Source organism: Vanacampus margaritifer, chromosome 1 (assembly GCF_051991255.1).
Source record: "Vanacampus margaritifer isolate UIUO_Vmar chromosome 1, RoL_Vmar_1.0, whole genome shotgun sequence".
Lineage (NCBI taxonomy): Eukaryota > Metazoa > Chordata > Actinopteri > Syngnathiformes > Syngnathidae > Vanacampus > Vanacampus margaritifer.
In genome coordinates, this window is record NC_135432.1 from 45,929,708 (window position 1) to 45,949,010 (window position 19,303).

The 19,303-nt window shown below is 37.4% G+C and overlaps 1 protein-coding gene across 8 annotated transcripts in view; it reads right to left on the minus strand.

Moving 5' to 3' along the window:
* syne3 (spectrin repeat containing, nuclear envelope family member 3) overlaps positions 1–19,303 on the minus strand; it is a 148,674-nt gene that overhangs the window by 94,270 nt on the left and 35,101 nt on the right. For 7 of the 8 annotated variants that reach the window (XM_077575292.1, XM_077576959.1, XM_077576130.1 and 4 more), the window contains exons 3-4: positions 18,821–18,993; positions 5,088–5,397 (exon numbers count right to left, since the gene is read on the minus strand). In XM_077575292.1, the coding sequence (XP_077431418.1) occupies positions 5,088–5,397; positions 18,821–18,993 (483 nt within the window). The remainder of the gene's footprint in view (positions 1–5,087; positions 5,398–18,820; positions 18,994–19,303) is intronic. The other variant, XM_077577705.1, reaches the window with a different exon arrangement.

Consider the following 19,303-nt stretch of genomic DNA (forward strand, 5'->3'; position numbering starts at 1 on the left):
GAAGAACGGAATAAGGTAGAAACAAACTTTTTTTTCTGATGAAAGATGAGTGTCCAATCTTTCATTTGGTAGTATGTGTGTTTCCATAGTCCAAACACAACATTTTCTGTGGACCTTGAAAGATCAGTCAAAATGCTTAAATCGGCTGGCACTGGGGACATCCTGTTTCTGAAAACGTCTGGCAGTGAAAGAGTTAAAAGAAAAAGAAATGAAAGGGGACAGATAGAAGTAAAACTTGTGTTATCTGCCCCAACATTGACTTCATGCCGTCAGTATGGGACAGTGGATTCAAGCAATGGGAATGCAATAGGGTGAGAACGATTGATCAATTATTTGATGGGAATTAACTGAAATCCCTCTCTCAATTGCAGACTCAGTTCACATCACCACCAAGAGATGTGATTGAATTACCACTCAGGTACCACTAACAATCTATGGAAATATTTTAATGGAAAGTGAAAATTATATATTTTTTAGAACCCCCTTGGTAATTTCAATATTTGGTAGAGACTGAAGTGAATCTTCTGTTTCAATTTAATTATAACTGTTTTGATTTAGTTATAACTATTTAGAATAGGACAAAATTGCTTTGATTTACTCAGTATAGTTTTGTGTGAGAATTCAAATGATGTGAGGAGGGTGGTTTTCGCTTTGTGCTCTCCTGAGAACATGTGGTGGGGGCAAGCGAATGTGTTAATTAGACCCCTTTGTTTATACTACGGCTCCCCAGTCTCCCTGTCTCTTCTGAAAAACAACTCAACTCTCTTATCTGATTTTCTGTGTACCATGTGACTAACTGGGAGGGTTTTTTGCAAGGACAAAGAATATGAGGGAGGAGCAGAGGGTTGGGCGTCACAGTTGAGAATCAAAAATGGCGCGGGTGGCTGCATATTCTCACTGTCCACAAATTTGTGAATAAAATCCTTAGGAAATGCCTGAATTCACTGATCTCATTGTATGTTTTGATAATCAACATCATAAACACGGGAAAAGTAAGTATTCATCTTACTTCAAGACCCAAATTCCTCATTGTGTTGGAGAAATTGTGGAGCTATAGGTGATCACTCCCATATCTTTTGGGACTGTCCTGTACAGGTATTTTGGCGGTGATGAAGGAGATTGTAAACATTTTGAATATTGATATCCATATGAGTCTGTTGTGTATATTGGGATTATGCCCTGAAAATGCAACAAATGGACATTAAAAATATATTATGCATATTCTCCTGATGGTTGCACAAAAGACGATTACGGCAAATTGGAAGAGAACCCCTCCACCAACGAAATAGACATTGCGATTGAAACAAGTGTACTCAATGGAGTACATGACTGCTAAATTGCAGATTATTTCTAAAAAGATGGATAATAGTGAAATACTATTTAAATGTGTGAATACTATTGTGAAATGCTTGATTGAATAAGATATTCTCTGTGTCAAGGTTTGTTAATTAATGTTTCTTTGATAATAAATAAATAAAAAAAACATTATTTGCCATTTGGTGTAGTACAGTATGTGACAAATTTATGGCAGTTATGTCTCAAATGCATTTGGTCACATAAAGAAAATGAAAACATGATACATACTGGATTTACAAGTCACCCTAAACTTGCTTTGGAAGGACCATCACGTTCATTTTATATCTTTAATTTTTTTATTTTGAACCATATTTGTTTTTAACTCTTTGACTGCCAGACGTTTTCAGAAAAGGGATGCCGTGGGTGCCAGCCGAGTTAAGCATTTTGACTGATCTTTCAAGGTCCACAGAAAATTTTGTGTTTGGACTATGGAAACACACATACTACCAAATGAAAGATTGGACTGTCATCTTTCATCAGAACAAAAAGTTTGTTTCTACCTTATTCCGTTTTTCAGTAATCAACAATAAAAAATGGTTAGTTTCACCCAAATGCTCTGTTTTGAAACAAAATACGGAGAAATCAAGCTTTTTGTGAAACGATATTATTTCATGCATTCTAGGGAATTTGACACCTTTTTTTCCATGAATGATGCCACAAACACCTAAACAGTGCTTTACTTCCGTAAAACACTACCACCAACAATGAAAAAGTGTTTTTTGATAGCAAAATACGTTTATTTCCATTCAACAGTGTAACAATTTGGCAAACTATTTACAAATGTGTGCAACCGTGGTACTATTTACAATTGTGTGGATGTTTCAAATACAGTTTTTCTTTTTGTAACACTCCCCTGCCTGCAAGTTGACGCAGCAGGATTTGCACAACAGATTAGTTTCACTGCGATGGCCCCTTAGCGTGCAGACGGTACACTTTGTTGCCGGCCATTTTTTCCGGGGAATAGCAAGTATTTACTGCAGTGTGTGTTTGGCCATGTTGCCATCAAGTCTACTCTCAGGATCATGATACGGTGACGTTACGGTGGTGTTACGTCTGGCTTCCTCATGTCTTTCAGTTCCTATACCGGCTGGTAAGAGATGTTCTGATCCAACTTATCCGCTCCCTTCATGGTGGCGTCGTAGTCCAGAACCAGTGTCTTCTCCGTGATCAGACTGTACCCACTCCTCCGATGAATATGCATTGGACTCGGGGCACTCTTCGTCGTCCGATTGAACGTCCGCCTGAGCAGAAGTGCTCGATTGTGCTCCGCGTTTTCCGGCGTTAGCATCGCTAGCCGGTGAGGCTTTATGACGTGATCATAGCCGCCGCGTCAACGCTTCCAACTTCGGCATCAACCTCGGAGTCACCATCATCATCATCGTCGTCATCAATGTGCTCTTTAGCATTGGTCGATGCTTTTCGTCTTTGAAAAAAATGCTCAAGCGTGAGCTGCTTGCAACCGGTCGCCATTATGGCTTCCTCAGCCATTGTCCCCTCAACACTCTACCTCCGCCTCACATCTTCTACTGACGCCTACCCAATCTTGTCCAAAGAGAGTCATCGCTGCCATCTAGGGGCCAAAAATAGGCATTATACTAATTAGAGCTACTTGATACTTTCAGCACAGCTGGCCAAGGCTTTCCTCCACCCGTTTCCCAAAAAAAAACAAAAAAAAACTTGGTGATCGTCTTTTAACGTCTTTGGCGCTCCTCCGTAGGATTTTACTAAACGTCATTCAATGTTTTTGGCAGTCAAAGAGTTAATTTCATCCCATTTATGGTGATATTCTGCTACTCGAGGCAGACGATTCATTCAGGATGCGTCAAAGTGGTGTGTCATCTTTCATAGACGTGACGACATCGAGGAGTGATCAAAACATTTCATTATTTAGTAAATTTACAATACATTAATAAATTGGTGTACATTATCACATGCAAGGCATTTCACAATTTTTACACCTATCTCACTCGCTGTCGCGTCACTCTGGGGAGCTGCAGGTAAAAAATGGCTACTTGCGTCAAGTTTCTTCCTGTCTCCCTGGTGAAATGCGCAGTGCATACATTTATTTACATTAAAGTAGAAATAGACTAGTTAAAAAAAAGACATGCCGGAATTGAAGACCATCTCTATTTGGATTACATAGCTTCACCGCGGTGTTTACCGATGACGGTGTTGTGCCAAGCGGCATTCGCTTCTACTATACAACAGGTTGAATGCCGTGCGTCTGTTTACTTTCGTGCTGAATGTTTACATTAAGGTGCATTTCGACTTTTATTGGTTGCTACGTTCGAGGGGAGGAGCTCAGGGTTATTCGAGGCAGGTTTCCGAGACGCGTTGCTAACAAGTCGGCTAAAAAAAAAAACATGTTGGCTAAGGATGCCCTTGTCCTAATAATTGCGTATTTTCCTAAACTTCTACTACAATTGTAACTTTTGTGCTGCTGGGAACATTGAATGAAAGTCCTCAAGGAGGGTATTTTTGTAGAAATCTCAAAATCGACAATTTTGTCCAAACAATCTATTTTTACGATTTACGCAAGACTAATCTCCCATGGAGACCCTTTTGCCGGAACAGGTGACATATATACAGACTACAAACATTTTGCATTTTACAAAATTTAACCTTATTTACAATTTCATATAGACCACAATGGATGAAATATTGCCATCTTGATTTCGTTACCGGCACGCAAAACTCACCAAAAGCACTTATTCATTCTGAATGGAGAGCTCAAATCTCATTTGGCTGCTTCTCCGAGTCAACCAACCTCAGACTCCGGCGTCCCCAAAGCCCTTCGGCGGCCACCAAAGCTACCATTCCCGAACCTGGAGTCAAGAACGTGGGCTGGGGAAGCGACGAGGCTCTGGACTGCAGGTGGTTGGAGCTCTCATTACCTCATTCATGCATCAAACCCTTCTGTATGCTCTAGCATTTTATTTTTAACTTATAACTACTTGTATGGGAGCATTGTAATATTTAAAATAGAACATATTTATACGTTTTTGGGAGCAGATGAGTTAAATGGATGCTGTGACCCGGCAGTTGTTTGCGTGCTCGCGATTTATTTATTTATTACTATAATCATTAAAAATTCATCCACTAGTATATATTAAATTGTAAATATAGTTCAGCGTTGTTGTAAACTTATGTTTACTGTATATACGATATTTGTATGATATTGGCGACGGCTGAAGGGCACCTGTGCCTCCCTTGAAACCAGAAAATAGGCATGTGCAACAGAGTTGTTTTGTGATCTGTTTCTTCTCCGGTAGTTGCTTCAGGTCTTACCGGCGCACTTCTGTTGATATAGCGCCTCCATAGTGGTGCAAAGCTGCAACTGCAGCTAAAATACGTTGCTGCTATGTTCACTCAACACAGCTGGAGTGCTGGAAATTTTGAACGCAGGAAAAACCCTGATAGGGATGTCCTGATCACACTTTTTCGGACCTGAGTCAGAGTCCAAGTCTTTTAAGTATCTGCCAATACAGATATAAAATACAATAACAATACAGTTTTCTTATTTTTAAGCACTAAATTGGATGATACACATTGACCCTAGTACGAAAGAAATTAGGGGCAGCTGGCATGAGTTTGTCTTTTCGCATGGGGGCTGGCTTGACCGCAGTTAATCAAATGCTGTATAATTAACTACAGTACTTGATAACTTGAAAAATGACTTCAACAAGTATAAAATATATTGTAAGTTAACAGTGTCACAAGAGGTATCTTACCTCAACCTTGTCCCTTATATCATTGTAGGCCTGTTGCAGTTTCTCCTGGGCCTCGGACTCCACACTAGGGTCTTGGGTTCTGTTGTGCAGCACAGCAGCTTCGTCCAGCAACCTCTCCAGTAAAGCTGCCTGTCCATGGACATCACTCACTACCACTCTCTGTTGGTCCACTTGCCACAGCTTTTCCTTCAATCCCAGTTGCAACTCCACATCAATCTCCAGGTCACGCTGTCGCCTCATTAGCCACAACTCAAACTCGTGGTGGGCCTTCAAATACTCACTCCAGTGAAGCCACACCCACTCAATCCGACTGCGAATGAAGTTTAAAAATATGAAAAAGATGTTAAAGTTAGACAATGGAGTACAGTATTATGACAGACTTTGTTTACAGTATGAATCTTTCATACATTATGTCTTTGATATAGTATATCAACTGCATTTTCATGGCAACACATTGGGACATACAGTTGTCAGATCAGAGAAACTGAGTTCAAATCTGCGTCAGAATACTATATATTTGCATGAGGAATGTTAATGTTTTCTACAGGATTGTTTTTTCTGGGTACGCTGGTTTCCTACCAAATCCAAACGCTCAATGTGTTTCTTAAGCTAACTGATAGGTCTGACTGAGTATGAAAGATTGTTTGTCTATACGTGCTCTGCTATTTTTTTTAAATTACAATAAGCATAGAGGTTCTTTAAAAACTTAAATTTTAAACAGTAAATATTTTTTGTCATAATTTATGCCAACTGGGTCCTTTAAATGATCATATTTGTAAGAAACGAGTCCAAAATCAATTCAGTGCAATTAGATTTAGAAATTCAATTTCAATGCAATTAGGAAGTTGTGTAAAAAGTAAATAAAAACAGAAAGTAATGTAATAATTTGAAAATCATTTTGAGTGGAATTCACTACAAATACAAGATATTTAATGTTCAAATTCATAAACTTGGTTATTTTGCAAATAATGACTCATTCTGAATTAGATGCCTGCAACACATTGCAAAAAAAAAGCTGGACAGGGGCATGTTTAACACTGCATTACATCACTTTACTTATGACAACAAACATTTGGGAACCAAGGACACAAATTGTTGAAGCTTTGTAGGCGGAATTTTTTCCCATTCTTGCTTGAAGTACACCTTAAGTTGCTCAACAGCCTGTGGGGTCTTAAATATTGTGTGTGGCTTTTGAACTTTGCGTAGATAACAATCTGAATGGTCCTTTTCGTCTTTGGCCCTGAGGACACGACAGAAGTAATTTCCAACTAGACTAAATGCAATTTCTGTAGAAATTGCGTGGGAATGCTGGAAGCTGAATGCTAATAGCTGAATGCTAAGCTGAATGCTTATGAAGGAAATTGAAAGATAAATGATGTTAAAATTACGAATTGTAGTAAAATGACATTAAAATGTGATTTATGAGGAGGTTAGACCATTGGTCGATATTCAGAGTTTGTTTATTTTTCCAGTTAACAAGAATTGTTTTTTTAGCGATAGTAAGGGCTACAAGTGTAGATTGAAATTGTTTATGTGGTAAGTCAGTTGTTGTTAGGTCACCTAGCAAACACAAGTTTGGAGATAAAGGTATCCTACAGTCCAAAATAGCGGAAAGTTTTTCTAAGACTTTAGTCCAGAAATACATAACCGGAGTACATAACCATAAAGCATGAACATAAGTGTCTGTAGTGTTTTGTAAGCATTGGAGACAAATGTCGGAGTCTGAGAGTCCCATTTTCTTCATCATATATTGAGTAATGTATGTTCTGTGAATAATTTTATATTGGATAAGTTGTAAATTTGTGTGTTTTGTCATTTTAAATGCGTTTTCACAAACTTGAATCCAAAAGTCAGGTTCCGGTGCTATAGACAAGTCTGTCTCCCATTTCGAGATGGGTAAAGACATTTTATCAGTATATGAAAGTAACTTATATATTTTTGAAAGTTTTTTTGTTGTTGTCGGAGAAAGCTTGTTAATATCTTTAGCTAAAACAGGCGGTTGGAGCGTACCCCGAAGTGTTGGAATTTTTTTCTTTATCATATTTTTAACTTGTAGATAATGTAAAAAATTTCCGTTTTCTATATTGTATTTTTGGAGCAAGGATGTATATGATATAAACATATTATCTGAGAAGAGATGGTGGAGATGTGTAATTCCTTTCTGCTCCCACACAGCTAAATGAAACGGTTGGTTGTTAAGTTGAAAGTCGGGGTTATGCCATAGGGGAGAAAGTCCACAGGGCTCCACTTGGGCTTTTGTCAATTCTAGTGCCTTCCACCAGGCAGTCACGGTGGTGGAAATCATTGGGTTTTTAAAACAATTATGGCGCTTAAATGATGTTGTAATAAAGAGTAAATCTCGAAGTCTGAGGTTATTACAATCCTTCTGTTCTAGTTCCAACCAACAGTTAGTGTCTCTGTTGGGTTGTGCCCATAGAACGATATATTGTAGCTGGTTAGCTATATAGTAGTACATAAAATTTGGTGCCTCTAGACCACCTTTGGATTTGCTTTTCTGAAGAGTAGATAGACTAATCTTTGCTTTTTTTTTATTCCAGTAAAATTTTGTTACGGCTGACTCCAACAACTGGAACCATTTAGCCGTAGGTTTAAATGGAATCATTGAGAAAAAATAGTTTATTTTAGGTAAAACTTTCATTTTAATGGTGGCTATTCGTCCTATTAGAGAAATAGGAAGATTATTCCAGCGCTCCAAGTCACTATAAATGTTATCCAGAAGTGGAGAAAAGTTTAAATGAATTAAATCAGTTAATTTAGGTGAGATTTTTATGCCTAAGTATTTTAAATTACCTATAGGAAATGAGTAGTGTGGGTCCTGGCTTGCAGGGTTCCATGAATTTTCTGTAATAGGTAGAAGTGTTGATTTTGTCCAGTTAATAGAATAATCTGATAACTGTGAGAATTTAGTTATTAAATTAAATACTTCCCCTAGCGAAGTAGCCGGCTTTTCTAAATAAAGTAAGATGTCATCAGCATATAGATTAATTTTATGTTCTGTTACCCCAGAGTGAATTCCTTGAATCCTTCTTTCCTGGCGTATGGCTAATGCAAGTGGCTCAATAAATATTGCAAATAATAAAGGGGATAGTGGGCATCCCTGTCTTGTGCCTCTCTGTAAAGTAAAGCTCTGAGATATAATCCCATTAGTAGTAACTGTAGCTTTGGGAGAATCATATAATACTGATACCCAGTGGATAAATGATTTCCCAAAGCCAAATTTATTTAAAACAGCAAAGAGGAAGGACCAGTTAACTTTGTCGAAAGCTTTTTCTGCATCCAATGATATAATAACTGCCTTTTTATCATGCCGCTGTGACATGCTAATAAGGTTAAAGAGTCTCCTAATATTATTAGTAGAGTGACGATCTTTAATAAAGCCTGTTTGGTCGCTATGAATAATTGTCGAGATTACTGTTTCTAGTCTAGATGTGAAAGCCTTAGTGATAATTTTAATATCAGTATTAATTAGTGAAATCGGACGGTAACTTGATGGAAGGGTGGGGTCTTTTTCTGGCTTTAATAAAAGTTTAATTGCTGCTGTATTCATGTGTGTGTGACAACACTGGTACCAAATTACAAAAAAAAAATAGATTCTCATAAAAATTGCCATTCTTATACATCAAAGACACTTGTTTTTTCATTACACTTTCATTCTCGATCAATTGACTGAAATGCTTTTCTATATGTGTTGGTTCCCTTCTGATATGAACCCAATAATGATGTTTCATTATATACCGTATTTTCACAATCATAAGGCGCACTTAAAATTCTTAAATTTGATTAATAAATCGATGGTGCGCCTAATAGTGAGGTGCGCCTTGTGTGTGGACCAAGGTCTAAAATCTGACTGACTGTGTGAGAGGATTTCCCGCACACATTGCTTATATTCATATTTTCGCGATAGTTTACGTGGTAAGTCAGTTGTTGTTAGGTCACCAAGCAAACACAAGTTTGGAGATAAAGGTATCCTACAGTCTAAGATAGCGGAAAGCTTTTCTAAGACTTTAGTCCAGAAATACATAACCGGAGTGCATAACCATAAAGCATGAAAATAAGTGTCTGTAGTGTTTTGTAAACACTGGAGACAAATGTCGGAGTCTGAGAGTCCCATTTTCTTCATCATATATTGAGTAATATATGTTCTATGAATAATTTTATATTGGATAAATTGTAAATTTGTGTGTTTCGTCATTTTAAATACGTTTTCACAAACTTGAATCCAAAAGTCAGATTCCGGAGCTATAGACAAGGCTGTCACCCATTTTGAGATGGGTAAAGACATTTTATCAGTATACGAAAGTAACTTATATATTTTTGATAGTTTTTTTGTTGTTATCTGAGAAAGCTTGGTAATATCTTTAGCTAAAACAGGTGGTTGGAGCGTACCCCCGAAGTGTTAGAATTTGTTTCTTTATCATACTTTTAACTAAAATTTCCGTTTTTTTATTTTGTATTTTTGGAGCAAGGATGTATATGATATAAACATATTATCTGAGAAATGATGGTGGAGATGTGTAATTCCTTTCTGCTCCCACACACCTAAATAAAACTATTGGTTAAGTTGAAAGTCGGGGTTATGCCATAGGGGAGAGAGCCTGCAGGGCTCCACTTGGGCTTTTGTAATTTCTAGTGCCTTCCTGCTATTCGTTCTACTAGAAAAATGGGAAGATTATTCCAGCGCTCCAAGTCACTATAAATGCTATCCAGAAGTGGAGTAAAGTTTAAATGAATTAAATCAGTTAATTCAGGTGAGATTTTTATGCCTAAGTATTTTAAATTACCTATAGGAAATGAGTAGTGTGGGTCCTGGCTTGCAGGGTTCCATGAATTTTCTGTAATAGGTAGTAGTGTTGATTTTGTCCAGTTAATAGCATAATCTGATAAATGTGAGAATTTAGTTATTAAGTTAAATACTTCCCCTAACGAAATAGCAGGCTTTTCTAAATCAAGTAAAATATCATCGGCATATAGATAAATTTTGTATTCTGCTACCACAGAGTGAATTCCTTGAATCCTTCTTTCCTGGCGTATAGCTAATGCAAGCGGCTCAATGAATATTGCAAATAATAAAGGGGACAGTGGGCATCCCTGTCTTGTGCCTCTCTGTAGAGTAAAACTCTGAGATATAATCCCATTAGTAGTAACTGTAGCTTTAGGAGAATCATATAATACTGACACTGTTAGCAGGGATGTGATTTGACCAAAGTGAAATTATCTGAAAATTTAGCCGGGGGTCTGGGGGCCGCTGGCACCCAGCTAGGTCCAGGGCAGTGCCCTGGTGGGGGGACACGGGGGGCGAAGCCCGGGGGGGCGAAGCCCCCCGGAGCTCATGGGTTTTCCGTGTTTTTAAGTACTTTCAATGCACTCACATGACAAAGAAATAGACAAAACAACAGCATAAATTTTCAATGCATATTGAACTATCCCATATAAAATGGCAGTTTTAGTCAACTCAAAATCAGTCATATTCAAAAACATTGGACTGTCTTTGCTTTTAAAAACTATCACTGAGAATATCATCATATCTAACTAATGTGATTATAAGGTAAAACACATAAATAATGTTGAAGAGTTCAAATTTCATGAACAAATAATTGTATCATGACCAAATGAAAAGTAACTCATATTAGAGCATACCACAAATGTCTTTGTTATAGCAGAAGATGTTATCTGTCGGAGTCATGTGCATACACAATGAACTACTAAAAAAAATATATATATATATATATTTTTTTTTTTTTTTTGGGGGGGAGATAAAAAAAAGCGGAATTCCGCGAATTAGCGGAAAAATCACATCCCTGTGTTAGACATTAACATTTTTAATTCTTTATTTCATATATTAACCATGTTGAAATGTTTTATAGATGTGAAGTAGGTAAAATAGTGTTGAACTCAGTATAATTTGACCTTAACCTAAGCTGGTACACATTGTTTGGTCTAAAAAATGCCTTCTCTGTGTTCTGTGCGAAAACACATTCTGTTCGTGAGAACATATTCTGCTTCGAAATAGCACACACACACCCACACACACACCACTGACTCTGTTCGCATCATCACTCACGGCCACTCTAGATTTTGTTTTGGGAAAAGTGCCCTGAGAGTATATTTTGTCTAGAGATCAACACAGCTGCAACTCTGTTATATAACATATTTACTTATTCATGATGGGAGGAGAAATAGGTGTTCTCCTACTGATTTGGATTCTTTAAAAGCTGGATTCCGCAAAAGAGGGGGCCCATGGGCACTTTTTAAATTCCACCTTTTACGTGATGTAAATTGTTGCCGTGACCGGAGAATTCTCTGTTTAATAAATCATCCTTGCAATCTGTCTTCAAGTTTTTGGAACATGCAAAAGAGGACAAATAATTAGCCTCTTTCAACACCCAGGGAATAAATGACTTCCCAAAACTGAATTTATTTAAAACAGCAAAGCGGAAGGACCAGTTAACTTTGTCGAAAGCTTTTTCTGCATCCAACAATATAATAAATGCCTTTTTATCATGCCGCTGTGACATGCTAATAAGGTTAAAGGGCCTCCTAATATTTTTAGTAGAGTGACGACCTTTAATAAAGCCTGTTTGGTTGCTATGAATGATTGTCGAGATTACTGTTTCTAGTCTAGATGCGAAAGCCTTAGCGATTATTTTAATATCGATTTTATTTAGTGAAATCGGACGGTAAATTGATGGAAGTGTGGGGTCTTTATCTGGCTTTAATAAAAGTTTAATTGCTGCTGTATTCAAGTGTGGGCGTATGTAAACATTAGTTTTAATTTATGTGACTACTCTTAAGAATAGTGGAGCAAGCATTAACCAAAAGTGCTTAAAAAATATAGCCGGATATCTATCCGGGCCAGGTGCTCTGCCATTAGGCATACTATCTAGAGCACTGTACAGCTCGTTTATAGTAAGTGGCGCATCTAACATATCTTTATATTCAGTAGTTAACTGAGGTATGTTTAAGATACTGAGAAATGCCTCAATATGCTCAGGGTTAGGCTTGTTAGTTTCTGAGAATAGGTTGCGATAATAGTTATAAAAAATGTGATTTGAATGAATGTAATTTCTTCTGGTGATTGTGTGCATTCACCAGTTGTCCCTTTAGTAGCCGTTATAAGAGATTCTTCCCGATTGCGTTGAAGTTGGTTTGCAAGAAATTTACCTGAATTATTACATTCAAAGTTGTTGTATCTCAATTGTTGTATGATAAACTCAGTCTTTTTAGATAACATATGGTCTAACTGTATTTTGTAAGTCAGTCCATATTTGGTTATTTGGGTTTACTGCGTTCTCATCCGTCAGTTGTTTATTTTTATCTTCCAAGTCTTTTTAAAATTTTTGATCCTGTTTCTTTTTATAAGATGAATATGATATAATTTTACCTCTCATTACCGCTTTCCCAGCTTCCTAGAGAAGAGATGGAGATAAGTCTGGAGAGTCATTTATTTCCAAAAAGTCTGCCCACTCCCTTTTTTATAATTTTGTTAAACTCTGCGTCATTTAGCAGTGAGATGTTAGAACGCCATGTCGGGGGTGGTTTAAAGGTATAATCAACTTGTAGGGTAAGGGAGAGTGGTGGATGGTCGCTAATAATAATAGGATGTATTTTTGTAACAATTATATCAGAAAATAGAATTATTTGTAAGAAAAAAAAAATCAATTCTTGAAAAAGACCGGTGCACAGCGGAAAAGAAGGTTAATTGCTTCTCAGATGGGTTTTTAAGTCTCCAGCTGTCAACGAGGCCAAAATCATCCATATATTCCCCTATTACTTTAGTAGATTGTAATTGCCTTATAAGTGTTGTATTATTGGAACGATCTATTAATGGATTTAAGACTGTGTTAAAGTCTCCTCCAATAATAATAGTAGAGTTCGCTACTAACTCAAACAGCTGAGAGAAAAATTCATGGAAAAAAGCCAGATCATCATTATTAGGGACATATAAATTACCAAATGTATATATTTTATTAAATATAGTCACCTGAATAATAATTTATCGGCCCTCTGGGTCTGTTACTGTATTATTTAGAGTAAATAATAAATTCTTATGTATGAGTATACAGACTCCTCTTTGTCTACTGTTATAAGGGGCAGAGTACACTTGACTAAAATTCTTATCAATAAGTAATTTTTCTTCAGATTTTTGTAGGTGGGTTTCTTGAAGGAGACAAATATCCGCTTTTAATTTTAAGAGATGGTCTAAAAAAAAATGTGTTCTGCTTCTGAGCGAGCGCCACAAACATTCCAGGAAACCAGAACTTATTTATGCATACAAACAATACAGACTCAGTCCTGTGTATATATCTGTATAGGCTATTTGTTAATATTGGCATGTTTAGGGTGGTTTCAAAGTGGTTAGGTGGTCCACAAGACATTGTAAAGCATTGGAGAAGGTGGTTGGAGGAGCTGTGCCAGCTGACGTCTTTCAGTGTGGACCAGTGCATTAAACCTGCAGACTTTGGATTTGTAAAATCAAATTTTGTGGGAGTGTAGCGAGAGCTTAAAAATGCCCTCACCAAATTGGACCAGGAAGTAATAACTAGGCATCTAGTGCAGGTAGGAGTTAATTGGACTTTTAACCCACCTGCAGCCTCCAATTTTGGTGGCGTTTGGGAAAGGATGATTCACATGGTGAGAAGGGTCCTCAGCTCAGTTTTACGTCAGCAGACTCTGGATGATGATGGACTAAATACAGTTTTGTGTGAGGCTGAAGCTATTTTAAATGACACACCAATCACCAAACCGTCAGATGACCCAAATGATTTGGAGCCACTCGCGGCGAACAACCTTGCCCTGCTAAGAGGAAAACCATAATTGCCGCCTGGTGTCAGTGAGGAGGAGGTGGAAGCAAGTACAATAACTTGCCGATTTTTTTTGGAAGAGATGGTTCCATAAATATTTACCATTGCTTCAACAAAGACAAAAATGGAATGACAAGAAAAGGAATTTGACTGTTGGCGATATCATGGCCATTATGGATCCATCTGCGCCACAACGTTCCTGGCCTCTGGGAAGAGTTTTGGAAGTTAATGCTTTAGATGCTTTAGTGAGATCTGTGAAACTTAAATCGTTTAATACGATTGAAAGACCAATTTCCAAAGTGTGTCTGGTATATGGGGTTTAATTATTATGATTTGTCTAATTCAGTTTTTGTCTCCTTTGTGTAATTTATGAATTGCCATGTTTGTGTATCATGCCAATTAGGGGGAGGTGTATAGGAGCCAAATATGTCAATGAGTTGATGTGATTGCTTGATTGTGTTACCCATGTCACCAAAACTGAATAAGCAGGAAACAGGAAGCAGACAGCTGTTGGCCCAGAAGGGCATCCAATTTTTGACCGCTTTGCCATAATTCTTGTGTACTGTATATGCTTGCGCCCATGTTTTATGGATTTTGTACCCTTTTTCTTTTTGATGTCACGAAGTTTCACTGCATAATAAATTAGCAAGTTGTATCTTAATCAGACTTTGGACTCTTTGATGAGACACAGAAGGTAGAAGAACAGGTAAACATTAGCTGCCTAGCGCGTCGGATCAAGCTTCACCGAGGCAACACTTCATTAGCTCAGCATTGGCTGGCTATCATGCATTTCATTCAGTCAGTTGGTATCAAATATGCTAAAATGTGGTCCAAGCGGGGTTTGAACCCAGGCTCTCCATGGTGGGAGGCAATTGCTCTAAGCACTGAGCTTACTTGATTTGTTCAAATTCATGGCTAATGGTGTGTTTATTTTAAAACGTGTCATCTGATGCTGAAAGCCAACATGCATTTAATAATTTCAGAGAAATTATAATGCATTTCCTGATGTGATAGTCAGTTGGTATTCATGGCATTAGCATAATGGCCAATTTGCAATGTACAGTTGGAGGTGGGATTCAAACCCACGACCGCCTGGTTACTGCACAATGCACTTTACTAAATGCGCCACTGAGCAGTATCAGAACGCTGGTAATGATGAGAAGTTGTATGTATGGAAGTAGGCGTGAAAAGTGAGACTTTGATGTCAGTCCCATTGAAAATGATCGGGGAAAAGTTGACATTTAACATTAAATTGTTCCAATACTGTAAATAATGTGGAATCGGACGATATATTCCCAAAATGGCGTGAATTTTTGGAGCAAGTATAAATCGGATGTATCATGTGGGAGTTATTGCATGACAACAAAGTGAAGAGAAGAAAATGCTATGATAAGTAAGAATCCTTCCAGCATTCCCACAATAAATGTTTCAAATGTGGACTCATCAAACCACTTCACATTTTTCCACTTTGCAAGAGTCCATCTCAGATGTGCTCAGGCCCAGAGGCTAGGAAGCTTGGAGGGATTCTGAAGCTTGGACGCTTGCGCGAGATGCTGTGACTATCGGGAGACCTACAGCGAGACCGGGAAACCCCAACATGGCGGCGCCCTGCTGCTAAGATAGAACTAGCTCAATTATACTAAACTTATCCGAATTTAACCATCATATATCTTGTCTTTCTTTTTTTTCTTCTCTTTTTCATCCGACAGATTTGGAATACCACCCAGCGTGGAGGACCTTGAACGCTTCATCGACGGATATTTTTACAGCTGCGCGATGGAGAATCCTTCTGTCGAGAAAACCTTCGAAAAAGAGGAAAAATGATTCAGCGACGGACACGAACAACCTAGCCACTACGGACGTTTCGGTCAGTATGCTGGAGTCCATAAATAAAAAATTAGATGTCCTCTCCCTAATCAGCGAGGACGTCAAAGAATTAAGGGTAAGCTTGGAATTCGTCAGCCAACAGGTAAGTGACCTCCAACGGGATAATGCCGAGTTACGCTCTTCACTCGTGGCTGTTTCAGCCGAGATGGAAACCGTTAAAAAGGAGAATAAAACACTAAAATAAACTGTTCTGGATGTTCAAACCCGTAGCATGCGGGAGAATTTAATATTCTCAGGTGTATCCGAGAATACCTCTGACAATCCAGAGGTTGAGATTAAAAATTATGACGACGACGTCGTTAAAAATTCCTCAGGAGTCGGTAAATAACATCTCTTTTCACCGGGTACATCGGCTTGGAGCCCGTAGGGGCAACAGACCCCGCCCTATTATCGCCAAGTTTGAGCATTTTAAACAGAAAGAATTCGTTAAAAGTAAAGGACGGGAGCTTAAAGGGACCTCATTTGGAATGAATGACCAATTCCCGAGAGAGATTAATGAGCGGTGAAAGGTACTGTTTCCTATAATGAAACAAAATAGGCAGGAGGGTAAATGGACTACGATGGTCATCGATAAGCTTTACATCGATGGCCAACTATTCCGAAACCCCAACTCCACTCCCTGGCTGTTCTAAATGGCATTGGTGGAACTAAACTTTGTTTGATTATTAGATGTATACATATACTGTATATGTGGTTATAAAACCTAAAATATGAATACTCATTATGTTTAGGCTATATTATAAATATATTATTAATACATAACTATATCTAAAGTATATTTAAACAAAAAATCTCGCTTAGGTTACCAGTTACTGGTGTATTTTTATGTTTAATCCCCCGCTAACTTCCTTCACTTTCACCTCCCTACCCGTTTTTTTCACTGTTATATTTACTTACACGTCACCTCATATTTTACACAAATTACATAAATCACCTAACCACTTTGATTCTATCCTATAACATGCCAATATTGACAAATGGCATATGCAGATATATACACAGGACTGAGTCTATATTGTTTGTATGCATAAATTAGTTCTGGTTTCCTGGTATGTTTGTGGCGCTCGCTCACAAGCAAAAAGAATAAAAACTTTAGACCATCTCTTAAAATTAAAAGCAAATATTTGCCTCGTACAAGAAACCCACCTACAAAAATCTGAAGAAAAATTACTTATTGATAAGAATTTTAGCCAAGCGTACTCTGCCCCTTATAACAGTAGACAAAGAGGAGTCTGTATACTCATACATAAGAATTTATTCTTTATTCTAAATAATACAATAACAGACCCAGAGGGCCGATACATTATTATTCAGGTGACTATATTTAATAAAATATATACACTTGGTAATTTATATGCCCCTAATAATGATGATCCGGTTATTTTAACACAGTCTTAAATCCATTAATTGACCGTTCTAATAATACAACATGTATAAGGCGATTACAATCTACTAAAGTAATAGGGGAATATATGGATGATTTTGGCCTCGTCGACAGCTGGACACTTAAAAACCCAAATAAGAAGGAATTTATCTTCTTTTCCGCTGTGCACAGGTCTTTTTCAAGAATCCTTTATTTTCTTACAAATAACTCTATTGCTGATAAAACTGTTACAAAAATACATCCTATTATTATTAGCGACCATGCACCAGTCTCCCTTTCCCTACAAGTTGATTATACCTTTAAACCACCACCGACATGGCGTTTTAACATCTCACTGCTAAACGACGCAGAGTTTGATAAAATTATAAGAAAAGAGTGGGCAGACTTTTTGGAAATAAATGATTCTCCAGACCTATCCCCATCTCTTCTCTGAGAAGCTGGGAAAGCAGTAATTAGAGGTAAAATTATATCATATTCATTTTATAAAAAGAAACAGGAGCAAAAATTAGAAAAAGACTTGGAAGATAAAATTAAACAACTGATGGATGAGTACGCAATAAACCCAAATAACCAAATATGGACTGACTTACAAAATACAATTAGACGATATGCTAACTAAAAAGACAGAATTTATAATACAACAATTGAGATACAACTTTGAATATAATAACAAATCAGGTAAATTTCTTGCAAACCAACTTCAACGCAATCGGGAAAAATCTCTTATAACGGCTATTAAAGGGACAACTGGTGAATGCACACAATCACCAGAAGAAATTAATCAAATTTTTTATAACTATTATCGCAACCTATACTCAGAAACTAACAAGCCTAACCCTGAGCATATTGAGGCATTCCTCAGTAGCTTAAATATACCTCAGTTAACTACTCAATATAAAGACATGTTAGATGCGCCACTTACTATAAACGAGTTGTACAGTGCTCTAGATAGTATGCCTAATGGCAAAGCACCTGGCCCGGATGGTTATCCGGCTATATTTTTTAAGCACTTCTGGTTAATGCTTGCTCCACTATTCTTAAGAGTAGTAACAGAAATCAAAACTAATGGTTACATACGCCCACACATGAATACAGCAGCAATTAAACTTTTATTAAAGCCAGAAAAAGACCCCACCCTTCCATCAAGTTACCGTCCGATTTCACTAATTAACACTGATATTAAAATTATCACTAAGGCTTTCACATCTAGACTAGAAACAGTAATCTCGACAATACTGAGCTCTCCATAAAATAAAATAAAAAATAAAATAATTTTTTTTTTCCAATACTGTAAATAATGTGGAATCGGACGATATATTCCCAAAATGGCGTGAATTTTTGGAGCAAGTATAAATCGGATGTATCATGTGGGAGTTATTACATGACAACAAAGTGAAGAGAATAAAATGCTATGATAAGTAAGAATCCTTCCAGCATTCCCACAATAAATGTTTCAAATGTGGACTCATCAAACCACATCACATTTTTCCACTTTGCAAGAGTATCTCAGATGTGCTCAGGCCCAGAGAAGTCGGAAGCGTGTCTGGGTGTTGCTGATATCTGGCTTTTTCCATAGTAGTTTAATAATCAATAGTTACATTTGAACATACGTGTAGAGCTATTGTGCAAGAATAGAGCACCTGTGGCAGTGAATGATGTAGGTACACGTCTCTTCCCAACAGCTTTTCAAGTCTTTGATCTTAGTATGGATGTGGCTCTTCAGTTTTTCATCTGCAATTTCCAGAAGATGCTCAGCTGCGACCAGTGCCATATCCATCTTCACATGACCATCATGCTCCGATTGGTGGATTTTCTTAAAATTAAAAATATTGAGTTATTATGGGATGGAGACTAGGGCACTGCAATTATGGGGGAAATTTAAAAAAAATAAAAATAAAGATTATTGTGATTGACAATGGAATCCCGATTTATAAACATGATTGTTTTTAAAACTTTAAACTACCAAAAATCAACTTAAAATATACAGTAACTTGAAAGAACAACCGGAAAATACATTTCATTATTGATAGATAGTAACTTGGCCCATTTCTACCACTACAAGGTGCAGTTAGTCATCCAGCTTTGCCTACAGCCTGAACAAAAATACATCTCTCCTGAAGTGT